Here is a 22,131-nt window from a genome sequence, read left to right as displayed (position 1 = left end):
TTTTTTGGCAGCACCTCCTACAGGTCAAATGTGGCACAACAGCTAGGCCATTAGGCTGAAATATTGCTTTGTAACCCAACTATCAGAATAGGCAATACAGAACCATCCTGACCATTGCACCGGAATGATGGACCCTTTCTACATATATGGACATTCCTATGCCTATCTATATATGCTTTTGTGAGTACCCTTACATCTGATTTTATACTAATAAATCCTTATAAGGTAAAATTAAAGGGAAAAAAAGCCTTATAAATCTGGTAAGCTGCACTATAATCCATTTTTGTTTTGGGGTTTAACACCATTTTAAATGAACCAAGAAAACTGTTAAAATCAAACATTCAGTGATAATGCAAGGATAATATACATTTACCTAAAACACATTACCTGTACTCAAAAAACAAAATGTAAATATGACATTACACTTATTTTTTCATTGAAATATCAAGATCTTATCTTCTCAACCAAACCTACTACATTTCTTCAAAGCACAGGCAAGCATAATAGCACAGAATGTTCTTTTAGCTTGAGATTAATGACTGAAAAGTTAAAAGATATTCGGCACACAGAAATATTCATCTAAGCAGTCTGGAATAACAGAATAGGACAGACACAGCAGAACTGACAGATTTATCTGATGTGATTTAATGGGGTCTGGAGTAGCTTGTGAGGGTGAGAGGGTAAAGCGCACAGGCGCACACTTTAAAGACGGTTGTTGCAGAGCTGTGTTCTGCACACAAAGGAAACAATAGCAGCAGAAAGCATTATACAAAGATCTAAGAGTAAGGAAAACATTAGATGTACATTGATGTGAAAGCATCCTAGGACCTGCATATACTTCATAAAGAGATTCATGTCTAACCCGCCACCCAGAGTACTCCATTCTCTTATGCTGGCAAAGAATGTAATAATAAAAAATTGGGTGATCGTAGATTCAAATTTTCAAACAATCTCCCCCCCCCCCCCAAAAAAAAAAAGGTTTGACAAAACAAATACAACATTGATTAGCTTTAATTTTATTTCTTTCAATGACTATTTATTCTATTTTTTTTTTCTATTTTTTCAAATTGCACATTTTGTGCAACCAATTACTATATTAAGCAAATGGGATGCTACATATAGGCACCGTTTTAACTCTTTCGCGGCCAGAGACGATTTTGGGGTTTTTGCACACGTTTAAAAAATCATTTTAGGCCTGAAGAATACACAAATCCCCAAAATGTTATATATTTTCTGAAAGCAGACACCATAGAGAATAAAATAAATGGTAGTCTAAATTTTTCTATGTTACATGATATTACTGCAAAGGTTTAGAAAATGCAAAATTTCAGTAAAAAATACACTATAATTCATTTTAGGGCACACATATGCAATAAAGTACCCAATTTATTTAAAAAATATATACCATATATACTCAAGTATAAGCCGACTTTTTCAGCATGTTTTTTTATGCTGAGAAAGCCCCCCTCGGCTTATACTCGAGTCACTGTCTCACTTACCTGTTCTCCGGTGCAGTGCGCATGCCACTCGGGAAAGCCCGTACACGTGCGGCTATTCCCGGGCAGATGGCGCATGTGCGGTGACGGTCTGGAACCGGGCTGCGCCATTTTTAAATGTAAGACGTCTCAACGAAAGGTAAGTGAGACTCCTCCGCAGCCCCTGCATCTCCTCAGGAGATGCAGTGGTGCAGGCATGGTACAGTATATTCTCTTGTACCATGCCCACAACACTGCATCTCCTGTACTATGCCTGCAGACTTGCATCTCCTGTACCATCTCCTGTACCATGCCTTTACCATCTCCTGTACCACGCCTGTACAATCTCCTGCGCCATGCCTGTACCATCACCTGTGCCATGCCTGTACCATCTTCTGTGCCATGCCTGTACCATCTCCTGTACCGTGCCTGTACCATCTCCTGTGCCATGCCTGTACCATCTCCTGTGTCATGCCTGTAACATCTCCTGTACCATCTCCTGTATCATACCTGTACCATCTCCTGTACTACGCCTGTACCATCTCCTGTACCATGCACACAGCCCTGCATCTCCTGTAACATGCCTGCCGCCCCTGTTTTGGGTCTCGTTGTGGTCCAGTTGGGTCCAGTAGCTGCTACATTTCCCATCCTAGACTTATACTCAATTCAATAAGTTTTCCCAGTTTTTGTGGTAAAATTAGGTGCCTCGGCTTATATTTGGGTCAGCTCGAGTATATACGGTATATAAAAGATGAGGTTGCACTGAGAAAATAGATACCCAATATGTAAAACCCTAAACTTGTGTGCATCCGTTAAATGGTGACAAACTTCAGTACCCTATATTTTCCATAGGCAAAGCTTTAGAAGCCCCCTACAGTTACTTGGTTTAGTGTTGCAGAGGAGGTGTGGTGCTAGAAATATAGCTCTCATTCTGATGTTTGTGGTGATATGTAATGTGCATTACAATCTACAATTTGGTGCATAGGGGTCCACGAAGTGTGCATTTATGGTCATACGTGTATGTGGGAATGGGGGGATTTGGGTTTAACTTCATTATTTACAATTAAAAAAAGGCAAACTTTTAGTTTTGGATAGAGTGGAGATGAATTAGAACATCTTATAGGTGTTTATTGCTGTCTGTGCACCCGTTTGGGAGATTTATCCTCTCTATTTGTCCTGCTTACCATTATCATTGAAAGTGGAACTAAAGAAAACCCATGTTTTCGGTTGTCCCCAGAAGTAATAAAGGGGAAATCTTCCAATGGGGACACTAGTTCTGGTGACCTGGAAGGCCCCAATGAATTCCTGTAATTTGCAGGAATTTCCTCTCACTTCTTGTTTAGGCTATGGGACAGGAAGCAAAGGGAAATCTCAATCTGACAGAGATGACAAAAATAAAATCTGACAGGGGTTATAACCCTCCCTTGCTCTATCCAAAATGAAAAAAAAAAAAAAAGGTTTGCCTATAGTTCTACTTAAACTTTTTCATCATCACATATGGGACAAAATGTCCCCTATATGATTAATTTTTAGTGACAGGTTCTAAGACATTTGAGGTCTAAAAGATCCTGGATGTTCCACCTGTGCAGACCGGGGAAACTGACATAGGGACCCGGGAATGATGTTTTACTTGCTGCTTCCAGGTCAGCAGAAAGAAGGGGGGAGAGCAGATGCATGTCCGCTCAGCGCCCTCTCCTCTACCCACTGGCACCCACTATTCCAGTCCCAGGCAAATGGTCAAGCGGAGCCTAGTATACATGATGGGGGCGTGGGGGAATAGTGGGATTCAAGCAATCAGCAGGACTGCTTCCATCTGACAGCCAGAAGTTGGCTTGTCAATAAAACATACACTCCTAGTATAAAAAGGACAGTGGATGGTAAGTGTAAGTGCTAATTTCACTTACCTTTATGCTGTTCTTTATGGGATACAGCTCTTCTAAAACTAGGGCCAGAGTGCAAAAGTGCTACTAGCTTACAGTATAGTCAAAGCCATTTTTTTTTTTTGCAAAATCTCTGTTTCATCAGGGAGATATTCCTTCACTTCCTGTACTGTAAATCTGAGATGTAAGGGAAATCCCCTCCTAAACTGTTGTCACAGGAGAGATGAATTCCCCTCTATTACTGTTCAGCTGGTGACCAAAAATGTTTGATTTTCTATCACTTTCATTCTGATGACATTGGTGAACAGGACATATAGAGATAGAGACACAAAACACAAGTAAAGCCTCCCCACTCTTTCCAAATCTGAAAGAAACTGTGTTGCAATTAGTTACACTATATAATGAATCAGTGTCCAGGCTATGAACTACTTTCTAACAACCAGTAAATTAGCTTTAAAACAAACCAACTCTAGCTGTAGACACTGTGAAGTGATTCATCTTAATCAACAGAAACACTGAAGTTGTGCTCTGCTCCCCCCTCCCAATAGCATTCCTGCCTTGTAATGTTTTATGTAAATGCAGAGCAGGAACTCTAAGCTACTAAAAACAAACTAAAATCAACTTCAGTGCCTTTGTGAATGCAAGAAAATTTGAGGATACTTACTCCACAGAGCCTGCGGCTACAGAGGTCACTAATAGTTGATATGTATTGCTTATTAGGAATATGTAAATACTTATATATCAATACCCAGATTTGTATAGGTTCTACAGTGGGATGTGGCACAAAATCTAAGAAGCTGTAATCACCAGTGCATCACAACAGTTGTTATGGTCTTTGCTGTTGGAAACTCCCAAGTTGCTCTCTGTAAAACACTCAGACTGGCAATTACTGACAGCAATGAGACATATTACAAATAGGGACACGAGGTCATGCTCAAGCAAGCATGAGGTCAAGACAGACATCAAGGATGGATAAAAAACAGCAGAGGTCTTTTAAGGTCATCAGAAACTAGAATACAGGCCATGGGACCAGGAGTTTGCAAACAATAACTCAGAGAAGTCTTTGCTCGGGGAATTCCCTATTGGACTGAGCAAGTATAAAAAGAAAGATGAACAGGTCTCAAGCATGGGTCCCAGGTGAGAAACAGCAGTCTCATTCTGCAAAGATTCATTTGTAAATACCAGCACAGGTGAGTTCTGAAGACAGCAAAATGTGACAACTGGCCACTGGTCCACTTTAGGAACAAATACTATTCAATAAGGCCACTACAAAGAAGCTATTGAAAATGTAGTCTGGATGAACCGACATTCTATACCCGTGCACAACATGGAGTACTAACTTTGTGAACTACATCTCAAAAGGAAAAACATTAGATATGTTCTGGTAATTGTGTAGACCTCTATAAATTCCCCCAAACGAAAGCAGGGCAGGGCACCCATTACACAAAAATACTGTAAATATATTTTTCTTTGGCTCAGTAATTGGGCAGCCCTTAGTTGCACTTTCACTTTACTATAATGTAACAATATTGTAGGAATTTAATCCTGTATAATATATTCTTCAATATTTAATTTAAAATGTATAACACTTCACTTTAATAATATTACTGGTAATCAATTAAATGAAGAGAAGATACAAATGAATCCACTTGGAGTTTTAATAATAAAGAGCCTTGTTTCATTTCATATCATTTTCTCCACATGCCCGAGAGTTGATATATTCTAAAATTGCATCTTACAAACTTGATGCCGTATTTCCCTACTAATTTATTCCCCAGCTAATATGTGTATTAATGCTCTAAAACATTTCTCATTAGCACATGGAAATGTTTTACTTGGGTTATTTGATTAATATAATTTAAAAGCCAACCCAGTGCTGCAGCATATGTGATGTTCCGACTTGGTCTACTGAGGAATGTTCTGACATTACATTTATCAATATTCTCAGACATGGAATTTGAATTTTATTATGAAAAAGGGAAAAAAAGAGTCTGAAAAAGACTGCTTTCCTTTATAATAGTGTTAGCTTAGTGATAATTCTATAATGATCAATTGTTTAATGTTTCAGTTTCTGGTCCTCCAGTTCAGAAGTATTAAATAAACTTTGTTCTCGATATAAAGTGCCTTGCGAAAGTATTAGGCCCCCTTGAACTTTGGGACCTTTTGCCACATTTCAGGCTTCAAACATAAAGATATAAAACTGTAATTTTTTGTGAAGAATCAACAACAAGTGGGACACAATCATGAAGTGGAACGAAATTTATTGGATATTTCAAACTTTGTTAACAAATAAAAAACTGAAAAAATGGGCGTGCAAAATTATTCAGCCCATTTACTTTCAGTGAAGCAAACTCTCTCCAGAAGTTCAGTGAGGATCTCTGAATGATCCAATGTTGACCTAAATGACTAATGATGATAAATAGAATCCACCTGTGTGTAATCAAGTCTCTGTATAAATGCACCTGCACTGTGATAGTCTCAGAGGTCTGTTTAAAGCGCAGAGAGCATAATGAAGAACAAGGAACACACCAGGCAGGTCCGAGATACTCTTGTGGAGAAGTTTAAAGCTGGATTTGGATACAAAAAGATTTCCCAAGCTTTAAACATCCCAAGGAGCACCGTGCAAGCGATAATATTGAAATGGAATGAGTATCAGACCACTGCAAATCTACGAAGACCTGGCCGTCCCTCTAAACTTTCAGCTTATACAAGGAGAAGACTGATCAGAGATGCAGCCAAGAGGCCCATGATCACTCTCGATGAACTGCAGAGATCTACAACTGAGGTGGGAGACTCTGTCCATAGGACAACAATCAGTCGTATACTTCAAAAATCTGGCCTTTATGGAAGAGTGGCAAGAAGAAAGCCATTTCCTAAAGATATCCTTAAAAAGTGTAATTTAAAGTTTGCCACAACCCACCTGGGAGACACACCAAACATGTGGAAGAAGGTGCTCTGGTCAGATGAAACCAAAATCAAACTTTCTGGCAACAATGCAAAACCTTATGTTTGGTGTAAAAGCAACACAGCTCATCACCCTGAACACACCATCCCCACTGTCAAACATGGTGGTGGCAGCATCATGGTTCGGGCCTGATTTTCTTCAGCAAACACAGGGAAGATGGTTAAAATTGATGGGAAGCTGGATTGAGCCAAATACAGGACCATTCTGGAAGAAAACCTGATGGAGTCTGCAAAAGACCGGACACTGGGATGGAGATTTGTCTTCCAACAAGACAATGATCCAAAACATAAAGCAAAATCTACAATGGAATAGTTCACAAATAAACATATCCAGGTGTTAGAATGGCCAAGTCAAAGTCCAGACCTGAATCCAATCGAGAATCTGTGGAAAGAACTGAAAACTGCTGTTCACAAACGCTCTCCATCCAACCTCACTGAGCTTGAGCTGTTTTGCAAGGGGGAATGGGCAAAAATTTCAGTCTCTCGATGTGCAAAACTGATAGAGACATACCCCAAGCGACTTACAGCTGTAATCGCAGCAAAAGGTGACGCTACAAAGTATTAACTTAAGGGGGCTGAATAATTTTGCACGCCTAATTTTTCAGTTTTTTATTTGTTAAAAAAGTTTGAAATATCCCATAAATTCCGTTCCACTTCATGATTGTGTCCCACTTGTTGTTGATTCTTCACAAAAAATTACAGTTTTATATCTTTATGTTTGAAGCCTGAAATGTGGCACAATATCTATCCATCAAGAATCCATCAAGAATCATTTCTGTGACTCTTAGTCATGAAGTATTTAATTTGTGTTAACGCCCATAATAAATTCCTAAGGCTTCTTTTACACATAGGCATTTTGATTCTGCCCGCAATTTCAAAACACACTGTTAAAATGTTAAATCGCACATTAGCATGTTTGGGCGCCATTCATTTCAATGGCACCTAAAAACACGGTGCGATTCTGCCGTGTTTGTCACTCAACAAATCTCACTGCAATCATGCAAACCAATGTGTGTTGCCCAAAATAAGTTCCTGAACTTTTTTAAGGGACATGCGTCACGGGATTTGGTTTGCCGATTTGTCACGAGACAATCGCAGCAGAATCACACCAAGTTTTTAGGTGCCATTGAGATAAATGTCACCTGAACATGCTGATGTGTGATTTGATATTTTAACAGTGCCTTTTGAAATCGTAAGCAGAATTGCAGTGATTATGCCCATGTTTGAAAATGCCTATGTTTAAACAGGGCTCTAGGTTGAATAAAAAAAAGAGGAACATTTAGACCCCTTTCACACTAGTGTGACTTGTCCCGCGATTTTCGACCGCAAAATCGCATGACAAGTCGTTTTCCATTATTTTCAGTGAGCCCCATTCATATCAGTGCGTTTTGAAGTCACGCCGACTTCAAAGTAGTTCCTGCACTACGATTTGATTGCGTTTTGAGCCATAGCCATTGCTTTCAAAATCACGTCAAAATCGCTGATAAGTCGCGTCAAAATCGCGGTAAAATCGCGTCGCATAAGTGTGAAAGGGACCTAAAATGGATTTCCCTGTGCAAAGAGAAGAGCTATAAGTGGGATTCAGCAGGTCCTCCCTCTACTGGTTGCCAGCAAACTAAGGGGAAGGCGGATACAAGACCGGTCACCTTGTCCAAGCAAAAAAAGCAGCAGTAACTGATATATAATAACTATATTAGAGGGAACTCCTGCAGTGAGGCAAAGTTTGGAAAGTGTTTTACGCTGGATTATTAAACAAATATGAAAAAATACACAAAGAACCCAAGATTTAATAAAGAATACACATAGCACTTACACATAGGCAATATTTTTAAGCTTGGAGTTCAGCTTAAACTTTCTTAGAAGGGTCCCTCTTCCTACAACAGTGAGAAGTCAGTCTATTGATCTCTGAAATAATAATTGCAATCTTTTATATATTGTATGTGTAAAAAGATCAGCTTGATGCAACTATTCTTATATACTGTACAAATACTCTATATATGTATTTTTGCCCATATTATATTAAAAACATTGTTTCTAGTATCTATTAATAGTTTTATTATATGTACCCTTGGAAAATCATATTAGCTCACTACATATTTAAAACCAGCTTCCTAATACATAGATCTATACAATGGTTTAGCGTTATTGTTACTTCCCACAAACCAAGCCTCTGTCAGCTCCCTCTGGTGGTTAATAGAATAACAAAAATGTGCAGTAGAATGTAGAAAAATATGAAAGTCATACTAAAAAGATATTATTGGTAAAGACTAAAATAATTAATAATTATAATTAACACATGTGCTTCCTTTTTTAAAACTGACCCAAGACCATTTAAGTTTCCCTTGTAATGATCCGTATCCCTTTCCTTGTACAAAATAATTACACTGTAGCAATCTGTTCTGGTTGTGACAGGGTTACTTCTTTTTTTTCATTAACAAAAAATAAATATATATCACCGCCAGAGCCACACACATTAACTGTCTGGACTAAATCAATGCAGCCATTTTTCTGTCAATTTCTGGAGATCTTTAATGGAGAATTAGAACATCTGTCCTTCTAGGCTGAGAACTACTAAGCTGATCAATAGAAGCGGTAATAGCTGGATGATTTGAAACACATATAACAAAGCTTATCGTTTTGCTGAATATTATAGCCATCAAATACATCTAAGCAGAAATGGGAAATGGAAGTTCTCCGTATTTCAGGACTTAAGTGGCGATGACAAAGGTAAAATTGATTTGTTTCCCCAGATCAAGGAACGTCTTTGTGAAACGCATAGTAACTGCTGTTTAGTACATTATAGTATGCCAGTACCATTCCATAAGCCTTGAGAAAATATCAATAAAAGTCTTTAGAACTTAGATGTAGTAGAACATTGATTTAATCTTCTTTCCATAATTATTAAAGGTAATTCACATAATGCTATGCTTTAGAATTGCCTCATTACCATGAGTTATACATTATAGCATTATGAATTTATTTGGTTTGTTCATTACTACCACAGTTGGAAGCATAATAGTAAGCTAATATACAATGTCAAGTATGTGGTCCATTGTGCTAATTGTACACACACTTTACAGGTTTTGCAAATTTGACAGGAGAGTCCCAGCTTTATGAAGCCTTTACAAAGATCAACACAGCAAACTTGGCATAGGTTTTACTTATTCTAGCTAAATGGTGGTATTACTTCGGTGGATCAATGGTAGGGCATACATTACCTAATTTTTACATTAAATGTTTTCCAAATTTGATCAGTTATTTAAAGTGGCAGCTGTGCATAAAACATTTACTTTAGAAAAATATAATATGGCCATATACGGCATACAGTAACTGTAGCAACAGAACCTCTTACAATTGCTATGAGGCCCAGTAAAACAGAGGTCATATCCCACAGAGAAAAAACACAAAAAAAGTTGGCCTTTATGTGGCCTGTTGGCTGCATAATGTAAGATTGGTGCATTAATATGTCTAAGATATATCTGGACATCGTTCCCATTTTGATAATGGCGTTGAGGCAGGAGTGCAAACAGAGCTCTACTATCGATAAGCCTTACTGTGTAACAGCTTAACCACTTTACCACCGGAGGATTTTGCTGTCTTACGTCCAGGCCACTTTTTGCGATTCGGCACTGTGCGAATTTAACTGACAATTGCGATGCCGTACCCAAACAAAATTTACGTCCTTTTTTTCCCACAAACAGAGCTTTCTTTGGTGGTATTTGATCACCTGTGCGATTTTTACTTTTTGAGCTATAAACAAAAAGAGTGTTTATTTTGAAAAAATAACAATATTTTTTAAATTTTTTATATGAAATTCCCCCCCAAAAAATCTAAAAATCAAATTTTTTTAAATTTTTGGCCAATTTGTTTTCTGCTACCTATGTTTGGTAAAAAAAATCACGATAAGCGTATTTTGATTGGTTTGCGCAAAAGTTATTGCGTTTACTAACTAAGGGAAAGATTTATGTAATTTTTGGTGTTTTTTTTTTAACGCGTAATGGCGGCGATCTGCAATTTTTTTTTCGGGACTGCGACATTGCGGCGAACAGATCGGACCCTTGACTGACATGTTTGACACTTTTGGGGGTACCAGTGACATTACTACAGTAATAAGTGCTATATATATGCACTGTTACTGTAAAAATGACACTGGCAGGGAAGGGGTTAATTTTATTGGAGAGGGAGGGGTTAATGTATGCCTGGTGCTTACTAACATGTGGGGGGGGAGGTGACTGAGTGACAAAGGGACAGATCGGATGTTCAGCTATGCTGAACACTGAGATCTGTCCCTGCCTGTCACTTAGGAGATCCGCCCGCTCTGTTTACACAAGCGGGCGGATCTCCTCACTCGATTCCCCGACGATCGGGGAAGAGCGGCAGCAATCGCTGCCGCTCCTCCCCTGGCCCGACTCCCGCTGTGACTGAAAACAGCGGGAGGGCTCCTCCGGCGGCGCGCGAGCGCCGCCTACAGGGGGAGGAGTCCAGCGACGTAGGTCTACGTCGCTGGATGATAACGAGCCACATTGCTGCAGTAGCAGCAATGTGAGCAGTGGGTAAGTGGTTAAAGAAGTGGTGCACCAAAATGACATATTTCGGTGCCAAAACTGAAAATTCAGGATGCACTTGGCAGAAACTGAAATTGACAGTTCTTAAAAAAATATATATTTAAAAAAAAAATAATTGTATTATATTTGACTTTTTATTTAATATCATGAATTTAATTTATAATCTATATTATAATATGAATGAATATGAATTTGTTGTTAGGCATCATCTTCACCTTTTGAAGCGGTGTTAAAAATCCTGCTTGCTACATTTTTGTTTCATATTTCAAAAGTTAAAGAAAATGCACCTCCCCATTGAAATGCATTGACAATACAGCAAAAACGCATCAAAAATGCATCCATGTTGCATTTTTGAGTCACATGACCTATGAAAAACACGCCATAAGCAAGACAAAATCACGGTAAAATTGCAGCAATATCATAGGGTTTTCAGCAGCTATTATCGGCACTTTTTTTTCTTTCGGCACAACACAGAAAACCCTATTTACAGCGGCCGAAATTTTGGTGCATCACTAATTTAAAGCAATTCTTTATAAAAGTCCACAGTACAATAACAAACCCCAAACACAGACATTTTTGAGATGTCCTTTATGTGGGGCTTATAAATTGCCATAGGTATACTGTTATTCTTACAGCTTTGCCTAGAATTTGGTTATTTTTCTTGTATTTGATGGCCCATCTAAGATTTATACCCCATGCTATGTAAAACCCCTATGTGCTTGCTTTTAATAAGGATGATTCATGTGTTTTTACTTCTGTGCCTAGAGAAGGTCGCCATATGTGACAGGCCAGACATCTTATGTGCTAAATGTAAGTGCAATTCATGTTTGATCTATGTGGACACATTTCTGATGTTCATCATCTGGTGTGCCTCATCTTCTTTGTTGTTAAAGTAAAAATTACAGAAACATCCACATGAATTACATAGCTTTGAATATGTACACTCTGAAAATGGAGAACAGTTTACCTCCAAATGTGTTGTTTTTTTTTTTTTATGTATATCAGGAACACAAGAGCAGCAGAGTATCTATCCCCTTTGGATTTGGCTCTGCGCACCTGATCAGAGAATCACTGTCGGTGTGTGAATTTCATCTTGAGATATTGAGCTCTGCAAACAACAAACTTTCTACAACAAATATATTAGGTAAACAGAGGGAAATGTGAAAAGGAGAAAAATGTGCTACCTTCTGCTTAGTAGATTTGTTCACCTAGATCAAATGAGATTTGCACTTACATTTATCTGACTAGAAGAAAAAACGAAATATTTTTTTTGAAAATTAATTTCCACACAAAAAGCTGTCCGCTTGAGTGGCATATTGAATTGATAATCCACAGTTATTACCTGTATGAAAATACCAAACTTCACTTGGCAGATTTAAAATGCTCCTTGTTCTGTTATCCAGATTGTCCTAATTTCTTATACTTTACCTAATACAATGGAACCACATTGTAAGGAAGGTTTTTCAAACTACATTTTACTACTTTTTTTTTATTTTGAAAAGCCAGTATAAGAAACACATAATGGTGAAAAAAGCACTTGCACATTAACCCAATCATTTTCAGCACATTAATTTTTTGTGGTCCATATAACTGGACAGGTGTCACGGGGGTATGCTCTTTGCCTACATACATTGTACCATAGGATGCTTCTCTTTCTCATTTCAGGTTAGAAGGTATAAATAATACAAAATGTATTTGAAGTCAGTTTTGTTGGTTCTACCTTGGGCAGAACAGACCTGGTTCAGTGGCTGTAAGAAATGTATTAACCACTTGCCGACCGCTTTCTATATATATACGGCGGCAGGGTGGCTCATACAGGCAAAACAATGTATGGATACGTTGCTCGTTTGGTGGCAGCTAGGGGGAAGTGCACGCCAACGGCGGCGCGCTCCCGCCCCAGATCATCAGTGGGGAAGCTGATGCGTGTGTCAGGAAGCTCCGATTGCCGCCTGACACCCGCGATCGCTCCCTGCTGAGAGAGAAGGACGGTCGGCTGTTGTAAACACAGCCTACTGTTCTTCCCCCTGGAATGGTCATAGAGACCATGTGATCCTTCTATATAGGATCAAAGATCTCTATGATCATTTCAGAAGCCCCCCCCCCTCAGTTAGAATCACTCCCCTAGGCTCACATTTAACCCCTTGATCCCCGACAGGGTTAACCCCTTCCCTGCCAGTGTCATTATTACAGTAACAGAGCATATTTTTAGTAATGTCTTTGGTTCCCCCAAAAGTGTCAAAAATGTCAGTTAGGGGTCCGATGTGTCTGCTGCAATGTCGCAGTCCTGCAAAAAATCACAGATCGCCGCCATTACTAGTAAAAAAAACCAAAAAAACAATAAAAATGACATAAATCTTTCCCGTAGTTAGTAGATGCGATAACTTTTGTGCAAACCAATCAAAATACGTTATTGCAATTTTTTTTACCCAAAATATGTAGCAGAAAACAAATTGGCCTAAAATGTTAAAACATTTTGATTTAAAAAAATTTTTTTGGAGAATGTCATATAGCAGAATGTGAAAAAAATATATATATATATATATTTTTTTTTTTTTCAAAATTGTTGCTCTTTTTTTGTTTATAGCGCAAAAAATAAAAAACACACAGGTGATCAAACACCACCAGAAGAAAGCTCTTTTTGTGGGAAAAAAGGGACGTCAATTTTATTTGGGTAAAGCATCACACGACCGCGCAATTGTCCATTAAAATAACGCAGTGCAGAATCGCAAAATAGGCCCTGGTCATAAAGGGGGCAAATCCTTCCGGTCTTAAAGTGGTTAAAATGTTTTTTAGAAGGTCCCTGAGTTTTTTTATTATGTTTTTTTTTATCATAAACCTGCCTTTGCCAAAAGCAAAGTCTTGATGTTTCATATATCCAACTGCTAATGTAAACAAGAAGACTGATTTACTGTGCTGAAAAATATATTTTAGAATGCAGCAAATGCACATGAATTTACAGTTTCCTGCTAAAAGCTTATTACACGCTATATGAATAGATCACCATAAGAGTGTCCATAAATGTTCTACAAGGGGATACAAACATTAAAAATACACATTACGTCTAGCCAGTACCTCTGACAGTAGCCTTTACTGTTTACTTCATGGGAATAACAAGAATTCACAGTTTACACACAACTCTTCAGAAGTTACTGCAAGTGTTACTGCAAAACACATCAGTCTTTGTTACACTGTGGAATGTTAATAAATAACATGGAGCTTTAAAACAGACAAGTACATTATTTATGTAGAAAGAGGAAAATCTGATCTAAGCTGAAGTATTTGATACATTTCCTACAGTTTATTATAAGGAAAAATAGAAGTTTTGCGAGGTAATAGGTCTGGGAACTAGAAATGCTGAAAAATTAGACTTTAGGACTCCGCTTTATCCTTAACTTGATACATGTAAATGTAGTATGTACAGAAGTTTAGTCAGTCTACACCATTTTGGAACTCTACCAATGGTCATGGCTACGGAAGACCAGCCATCTACACATGCTGTAGCCCTTTTGTGAGTTGGATTTTTAATGACATGGAAAGGTATTGGGGGCCATGTGTTTGCTTAATGGTTAAAGAAAATGTATAGCCATTTATAAATGCATATCTAATGGTGGTCGTGCACATAGTGATGATTAGATTGATCTAGGTACAAGTGATTCTAAACTTGTGCAAGTGATTCAAAAGCAATTCAAATATTGAATGATGCAACACACACAGTACTGTCCTGCGACTGACTGAAAATAGCAATCAAAAATACAATCTATCAATCATATATGTAAACAATCTATTACCTTGATTGTTTAATCATTCTGCATTACAATTGGTTATCAAATACATATGTAGATATTTGTCAAGTCGATCAGAACTGATGAATGATCTTTGAATGATCATCTCGATATGAGTGTAGCCAACATGGAGGAGAATAGATTAATGTAAATATTCTTATACACGTGCGTTAATATTTTAAATAAAAAACTGTTTTTATTGATAATTTGTAAATATATATATATATACTGTATATATATATATATATATATATATATATATATGTATATATATATATATATATATATAGTTTATGTACATGGGAGCAGCCATATTTGTTCAATACATATGAAGGCTGTGCTCCCTGCAGTTCTATACAGTGACTGTGCTTTACAAATCTTTCTCACAGCTGGTTGACAGCTCAGGCAGTTAGACAGTCCACTGCAGCGCATCTAGTGGATAATCTTCAAATCTCAATTTAATACAATAACACAAATATGGAAGGAAAAAAGCAAGAAAAACATTTCAAAGTCACATAAAATAGTAGTGTATACACTTTAAACCATAACTGACTAACATTTAGTTTGCCCAGGCACAACATATTAGCGATAATGCAAAAAGTAATTTTTTTTTTTTGAACAACATATAAACGATTGCCTTTTCTATAAAAAAAAAATAAAAAGAAGAATTATTATTTTCACTTTTTTAACCCTTTTTTGCATTTCAGTGCTGCGGATCTTCTGTAGTGGTTTTACAGGCACTGACGGTCTACATGCACTGCAGCAATGACTGTATGGCATTTCTCAGGGTAGGTTTTCTGATGGTGACACTACCCACTCAACAGCAAAATGACAAGCATTAGCATCTTTGGATATGGTTCAGTGTTAAATTGGATAGAATGTAAGTCCCTGTATACATCATGGGCCTAGGATCCAATGGGTTTTCCCAAACACAATGAAATGAGTCTAAGGACAAGCATTGGTGCCTGCACTTTACCCAGAAGAGTACCTTTTACATTTCATTGAACACAACAGGTTCACTTTAACATAGAGAAGAGAGATACAAAGGAACTTCTAAGTGAGGACTGTAAACTATTTATTTAGTTAAAAAAGGGTATTTATCCACTCACATGAGATAAGATAAAACAGGCACAGTCATATAAGTCCTTATATGGTGAGATACAGTTGAGTTCTTCCACTATATATGTTGTCACTGCTGCACGCTGGGTTTAGGAAGCTGGCTAATCTGTAGAAGGGAGCCAGAATGAGGGCTGGAGTGCTCGTGGAGCGTAGCGTGGAGCGCAATGATGTCACCGGATGTATTGTAATGTGTTTCGGAGCATCAGCACTGAGGATCATGAAGACAGCTGTGCTCCTTTGTCAAGCTGATAGGATGGGACTAGGACTGCCATTATATAGGGCGCTATCTACTGGTGAAAGGATAATTTGCTACTTACAGATTCTAAATCTGCTGTATTACCATTTAGCAGCAAAGACCTGGGACTGCACACATTTACCAATGAAATGCTCACCTCTATACTGTCTTAATATAGCCATCAATAATGGAAACAGTGATTTTGAAAATAAAAAACAGCTATAATTGACCTTTGTTTCACAAAAATATTTTAGGGTCTTTTCACACAGGCTTTCTGCCCAGTGGACTCCGTTTTGGTCATCGATCCGCCGTTCCCAGCTGAGCAGAAGGATGACAGGTCTGTCTCCGCTTACTTTGCAGAGATGGAGCTGTCAGATCCCCGCTCTCCTCTATGGGAGATCAGATGAAAGCGGGACCGCCTGTCCATTTTTATTTGATCCTATTTGATTTGATCCTCGAGTCGGATGGAAAATAGGGTTCCCATCCATCTGGTTTTCATGGACCGGATCGGATAGCAGCGGGTGTCAGACTCAGTGGAGATGTCACCGCTGACGTCCGCTGCTCCATAGAGGTGCATGGAGCATCCGATCAGGTCCGCCTGAAAAAACTGACAGGCGGACCTGATCGGAAAGCCCGTGTGAAAGGGGCCTTACAGAAACAAAGCAGAGCAAGCTGCTAACCGAGTCCTAGGACTTTTGTGCTAATTTACTAAAGGAGGTGAGAATCTTGACTTAACAAATTGGGAATTTACAACTAAAATAGCAATTACAACTAAAAAAATAATGATTAAATAATTGAAAATTTATTTAAGCATGTGAAAAGCAAATCTACATTAAATACCCAATCACGTGCAGTTAAAAAAAGTAAACAAGAATTTGCTTTCCACATGATTGAATCATTGAAGTGAATATTCACACAAATTATTCAGTGAAGATTCTCAATTATTTTAGCAAATCAGCCTCTCTGTCTAAAGTTCTTTTAGACTTAGAAGGAAAAAGTCAACCCTCAAGCATCACCAAACCAGTGGAATAATAATGTTACTTCAGCAAAGATATATATTGACATCTCTGCTGGGTTTTAGCACTCGGAGGTCTAATTAGAAATAGTTATTTTCCTTGGAAACTATCTGGCATGACAAAGGAGTTCTTACCAACCCACAAACAATTTCACACAAAACAGCCCTTATGATAAAGCCTAGACTTGCTAAGTAATTTAGCTTGCTTTGGATGGCCATAGACGGCATGAAACTTGATTGTTGCTGAATAAGCTGAAATTTGAGCCATCGGTGACCCTGCAAGCACCACGCGGCTTGACAAAAACATTTTTTTTTATGTAAAATTTAATTTACAAATCAACTTAAGCATTTTTAGGCCAAACAGTGACTGCATTCTATAAGATTAGCCAGCGCCTTTGTATTTGGATACAATAGCCGACAGTGGAGATTCCTCCATTAACGGGATGGAGGTACAGATTAGGTTCTCAAATTGAGCAATTCAATGCATAACATGCCAATTCTGAGGCTGGGTTCACATATATGTGAACTGGATGCATTTTGAACTGCATCCAATTTGCATGACATGTGAACCGGTAGCCTCCTTTATGGAGTTGGTGCACATATCTGCGGGTTGGCGGCAATGCATTTTTAAAAAGAGTCCTGTGCATTTTTCAGTCTGGTTTAGGTGCCCTATTAAGTAAAAATATACACTTGAATCGCACAAAACCGATCCGGATTCCTTTTAAAAATCGTGCTATACCCGGGGACGGACATGTGTGAACCAAGCATAAGAGTAAGTTAAAGTGTTGTTAACTCTCTCAAACAACATTGACTAGATGTAATCCTTATTCTCTTAGCATTAGTAAACAGATAGGAAAATATATCATATTTATTTGTTGTTATTTATTTTTTTACATTTCTAGTTTTTTTCTGGTTTCCAGGCCTAGGCAAATTATATCATACATCCCAGGAGTCCTCAGGGGAGGAGGAGTTTTCTCAGCTAAGCACACCCTCCTGCCTGAATGTCTGAGATAAGGGCAGATGGATTTCTGGAAGTAAATGCTACACGAGTCATCGGCCCTTACTCAAGATAGGTATGAACAGAAATGCTAGTGATTGTTTTTCTAAGTGATTTCTCAGCAATACATAACATGGAGACATGGATGGATAGGTGAGTTTCCTTTGGATATTAAAAATGGATTAAATAATGTTTTCGGTTTGGGGTTCTGAGATGCAGTTCACTGTAACAGTTTCATTTATAATTGTACAATTCATATCTTATGTCTGTTTTGTTTGGCTTACGCTCAGAAACCCAATAACTTGAGCTTCCCTTGCCAAAAGTATGGCTGTCCTAGTGCCAGCTAAACTGCAAATATATTAACACTGAGCACAACAATACTTGAAAAAGGCTTGTAGAAAAGATTGTGCCAGTTCCTTCCAAAGACTTGAACTTGTGAAACACATAACTTAACTCCAGACAAATGCACATGTTAAATATTATGTTTACGGTTTTATCTGCTGAAGGATTTGTAGTTTAAACAACTATCCTTATCATTTATATACTTCTGGCACTATCTACAGCGAGGCAGGTGACAGAATTATTTCCTGGTGCAGCAATGTAATATCCCATGTTATCTCTCCAACTACCACCAGCCTTGGTCACTGGACAATGTACCAACAACCAACCAATGTACAAAACAGCATATATGTATTTCAACTGTGCACTTAGCTGTTTGTCTGGAGTGCCACTTTAATACAAACTGATAAGACATTTAAATGTTTTAATTATAAGCGTCCTGCCTTGAACCATACCCTTCTAAGTGTGCTTTCCTGAAGCTAGTTTTATTTTGTTACTGACAGCCTGACATCCCTGACTTCAGGACTAAGCCTAACTCATTGTTATTCCTCTTTCAAATAAGAGAGCCCTTACTGACCATTAACGTATTTTGTATAGTATGGTGCCAGTTGTCATTGCTTAGCCATCAAATCAAGACCCTAGAAACAAAGTTTCAGAGAGTTGCACAAAGGGGGTTTTTTGGCTTACACCATAACAGCAGATACTTTGCTGCGTCTAAAACACAATTTTAAGATACCCGACGGGCTCACTTTAATAATGCTTATTGCACTATTAGCCATGGTAATGAAAGTGTGGTTAATGTATAATTTAATTTTAACAGTAACTGATTACTATAAGTCTGAAAAGGAAAATGCTACTAAATTCTAAAAAAATATATTTTTCCCCCCATAAAACTGTCCATGCTCTTAGGTAGTTTTAAAGGTTAAAAAGGCAGACAGGTTTAGGTTAAAAGACCGAACTAAAAATATGTGGAACATGAAAAAATAGGTAAACAATGAATAAATATCCATCATGAAATAAAATATCTGGACTTACTTCACCAATTTGGGGAATGGTAAGCTTTGGCAATTTGTTCTTGCTGACCGGTACATTGATTTTTCCATCCAGTATTGCTCCAAAAGCCTGGTTGATAAATCCATCTTCAGTCTCTGTTGGTGGTTTTAATTCAGGTGAGTCATTAGGTACTTGGTCCTGACCATCCATTGGCCTGACATAGGCTGTTGGCTTCTGTTGCATAATGCTACTTTTACTGTGAAGTACTGGTGGAAAGTTTTGAGAAGATAGACTGTTGCCTGCCAGGAGAAGGGACGTAGAAGGAAGTGGAGACACAGAGCCATGTACTAAAAGTTCTAAATCAACTGGAGACTTTGAATGAGTGGTTTCTTTGTAAGTATGTTCCCCACTCAATGTTTTTGAGTGATTATGTCTTCTTGAGTGAGATGATGACGTTGCAGACATTGGTTCCTCCATATTTACACTTTTATGCTGTTCATTTTGGCAGTTATAAAGGTCTTCAAACCTAATTTGTGATAAATCATGGGATGAACTATGTTTTGATCGACTTGGTTGGCTCGATTGTGTACAAGTGGCGTTATGTCCACCATGCGGCCAATCCATTCTTGACTTTCTTGTTCCTTCGTGTACCAATGTGGACATTGGAGCCAAACCTGAGGGTGGTGGCATTGATGTCGATGAGTGGTTATTACTCTGATGGCATTGTGGCACTCTATTTCTTTGATCTGGAAAGAAGCTTTGCTCATTTTTCTCAACTGGTGTTTGAGGGACAGAATTCTTCGGGATTCCTACAAGATGGGTTTGACTGGAATGATTGGTCAGCAGGTCTTTCATTTCATCATAGTTTCCGAGAGTATTCTGGACACGGTTTGCAAGAGCGTCTCCTTTATTTGTCTATATTGTAACAAATTAAAACAAACATTTTAGAATGAATGTTCACATAATACAGCATATAAACACTATGCACAGGAACAATCATATTCAAAGTTGTATGAGTCGATTGATAGTGCTTGCAATTGTGTAATCTAGAAATATAGATTAATTTAAAGGACATTTTGCATACATTTTATGTGAAAAAAAATATCCTTCTTATTTGCATGTTTAAATATTTGAGTTGGAGCTATTGAGCTTCGTAAACAACACTTTTTATAGTCTTTTTTCCAACAGAGACTAAAAAGAATTTGAAAAACAATCTACTCTCTTAGATTTATTCTTTAGCCTTAAGCATTATAAAAATGTACAAAAAATAAATACATTTTAGGAGAATTATAGACATAGACATTAGATGGAGGCTATATCAGTGGCAGGACATGGTCATCTAGCACCCAAAGCCAAAGATGACAAAGAGTCAGTGTGACTTCCTTTTTTTAGTACAGAAGCTGGGTGGATGCAGAGGAAGAATGGGTCCCAGCAGTGTGGTATCCCCCCCCCCTTCCCAACACAGTGTCTTAGTTGACAATGATCTACTGTCTACATACACTTTTAAAAATGTCACTAATGCTTTATCATACCTTACGTTCATTTTACCACTGCATGGGACTCTCAAATAGCTGTAGAACCCTGATTTTGGCCATTCTTGCAAAGAAATGATTTTATTGTTCATAATTTAAGGACACTAAATGGGCTGTCAAATAGAAAGCTTTTTTAAGTAAGAACGAACAACTGACTCACACAGAAATTGCAACAGAAATTCGACCAAACTGATATTCTTTAACTTGTTGTGTAGGAAAATTGCTTTCATGTGACAGATTGAAAGGATTTGATCTATGATCCATCAAGCAATTATCATTACATATATGGCCAGCATAAAGGTGATGTTTGGCACACTGCAACTATCCCACTGTGCACAAAATAGAGAACAATATAGCTTATGAAGTGTGATAGTTGTATGTTGAAAAACCCTAGGAGAATCGAGAATAGTTCAAAGTGCATCATGCTGTGCTAACTTCTGTAGAAGGGTTTGATGGAATATCAGAAAAGGGCCAGGAAAGAGGACTAGCAACAGGGTTTTGGGAAAATCAAATTAGAGAAGGAAAGAATTCAGAGAAGGAAAGGGAATATTCACTTCTCAATATGTGTTTTAAAGGACACACTTAAAAAGAGAAATTGCATTATAGCTGATATCCATGTTTCCTGTTACTTTAAATAGTTTGTTTGGACCAAGCTGGTTCAAATGAACTAATTCATTCACTAAGTGCTGCACTGGCTCTAAGTAATGTATGTACTATATGTAGCTTCAGCTCATTTTTTATATAACAAACATGTTATACTTACCTGCTCTGCAATAGTATTGCATGGAGCAGCCTCCTCTTCTGGGGTCCCCTGCCGACACTGCTCCTCTGCTACCTATGGTGGCCCACCTGTGGGCTCACTCCCAAGCTGGGCTGTGTGCATCCATTGACACATACAGCGCAGCTCGGCCTTGCCCCGTTCTCGCAGTATTTGATTACCAGCAGCAGGAGCCAATGTCTCACATTGCCTCAGAAAAGCCTATGAAAGTGGGGAGAGGGGAAGGGGCCACTACAAATGGACACAGTACTGGATCGTGTGAGGTAAGTCTTTAGAGGGGTGAGGGGGCGATACTATTACTGGGACATTTTTTACCTTAATGCAGAGAATGCATTATGGTTAACATGTCTAACCTTTAGAATCCCTTTACTTCTATAGATTTCTGGTAGGATCAACATATCTTTTTTTGCACTTTTAGAATAACTATAACAAAACACTTTCAATGGTGCCGACCGGC

General features: G+C 38.1%; 1 protein-coding gene across 1 annotated transcript in view; it reads right to left on the bottom strand.

Moving 5' to 3' along the window:
• The window catches only part of AFF2 (ALF transcription elongation factor 2), a 775,685-nt gene that overhangs the window by 535,130 nt on the left and 218,424 nt on the right, over nucleotides 1-22,131 (bottom strand). The window contains exon 3 of the mRNA XM_082263635.1: nucleotides 19,407-20,279. Coding sequence (XP_082119761.1) covers nucleotides 19,407-20,279 — 873 coding nt within the window. The remainder of the gene's footprint in view (nucleotides 1-19,406; nucleotides 20,280-22,131) is intronic.

Source organism: Pelophylax lessonae, assembly GCF_965119305.1.
Source record: "Pelophylax lessonae genome assembly, chromosome: 7".
NCBI classification, from domain to species: Eukaryota; Metazoa; Chordata; class Amphibia; order Anura; family Ranidae; genus Pelophylax; species Pelophylax lessonae.
Note: the sequence above shows the minus strand (reverse complement) of the source record. Positions and strands in the feature narration are given on the sequence as shown.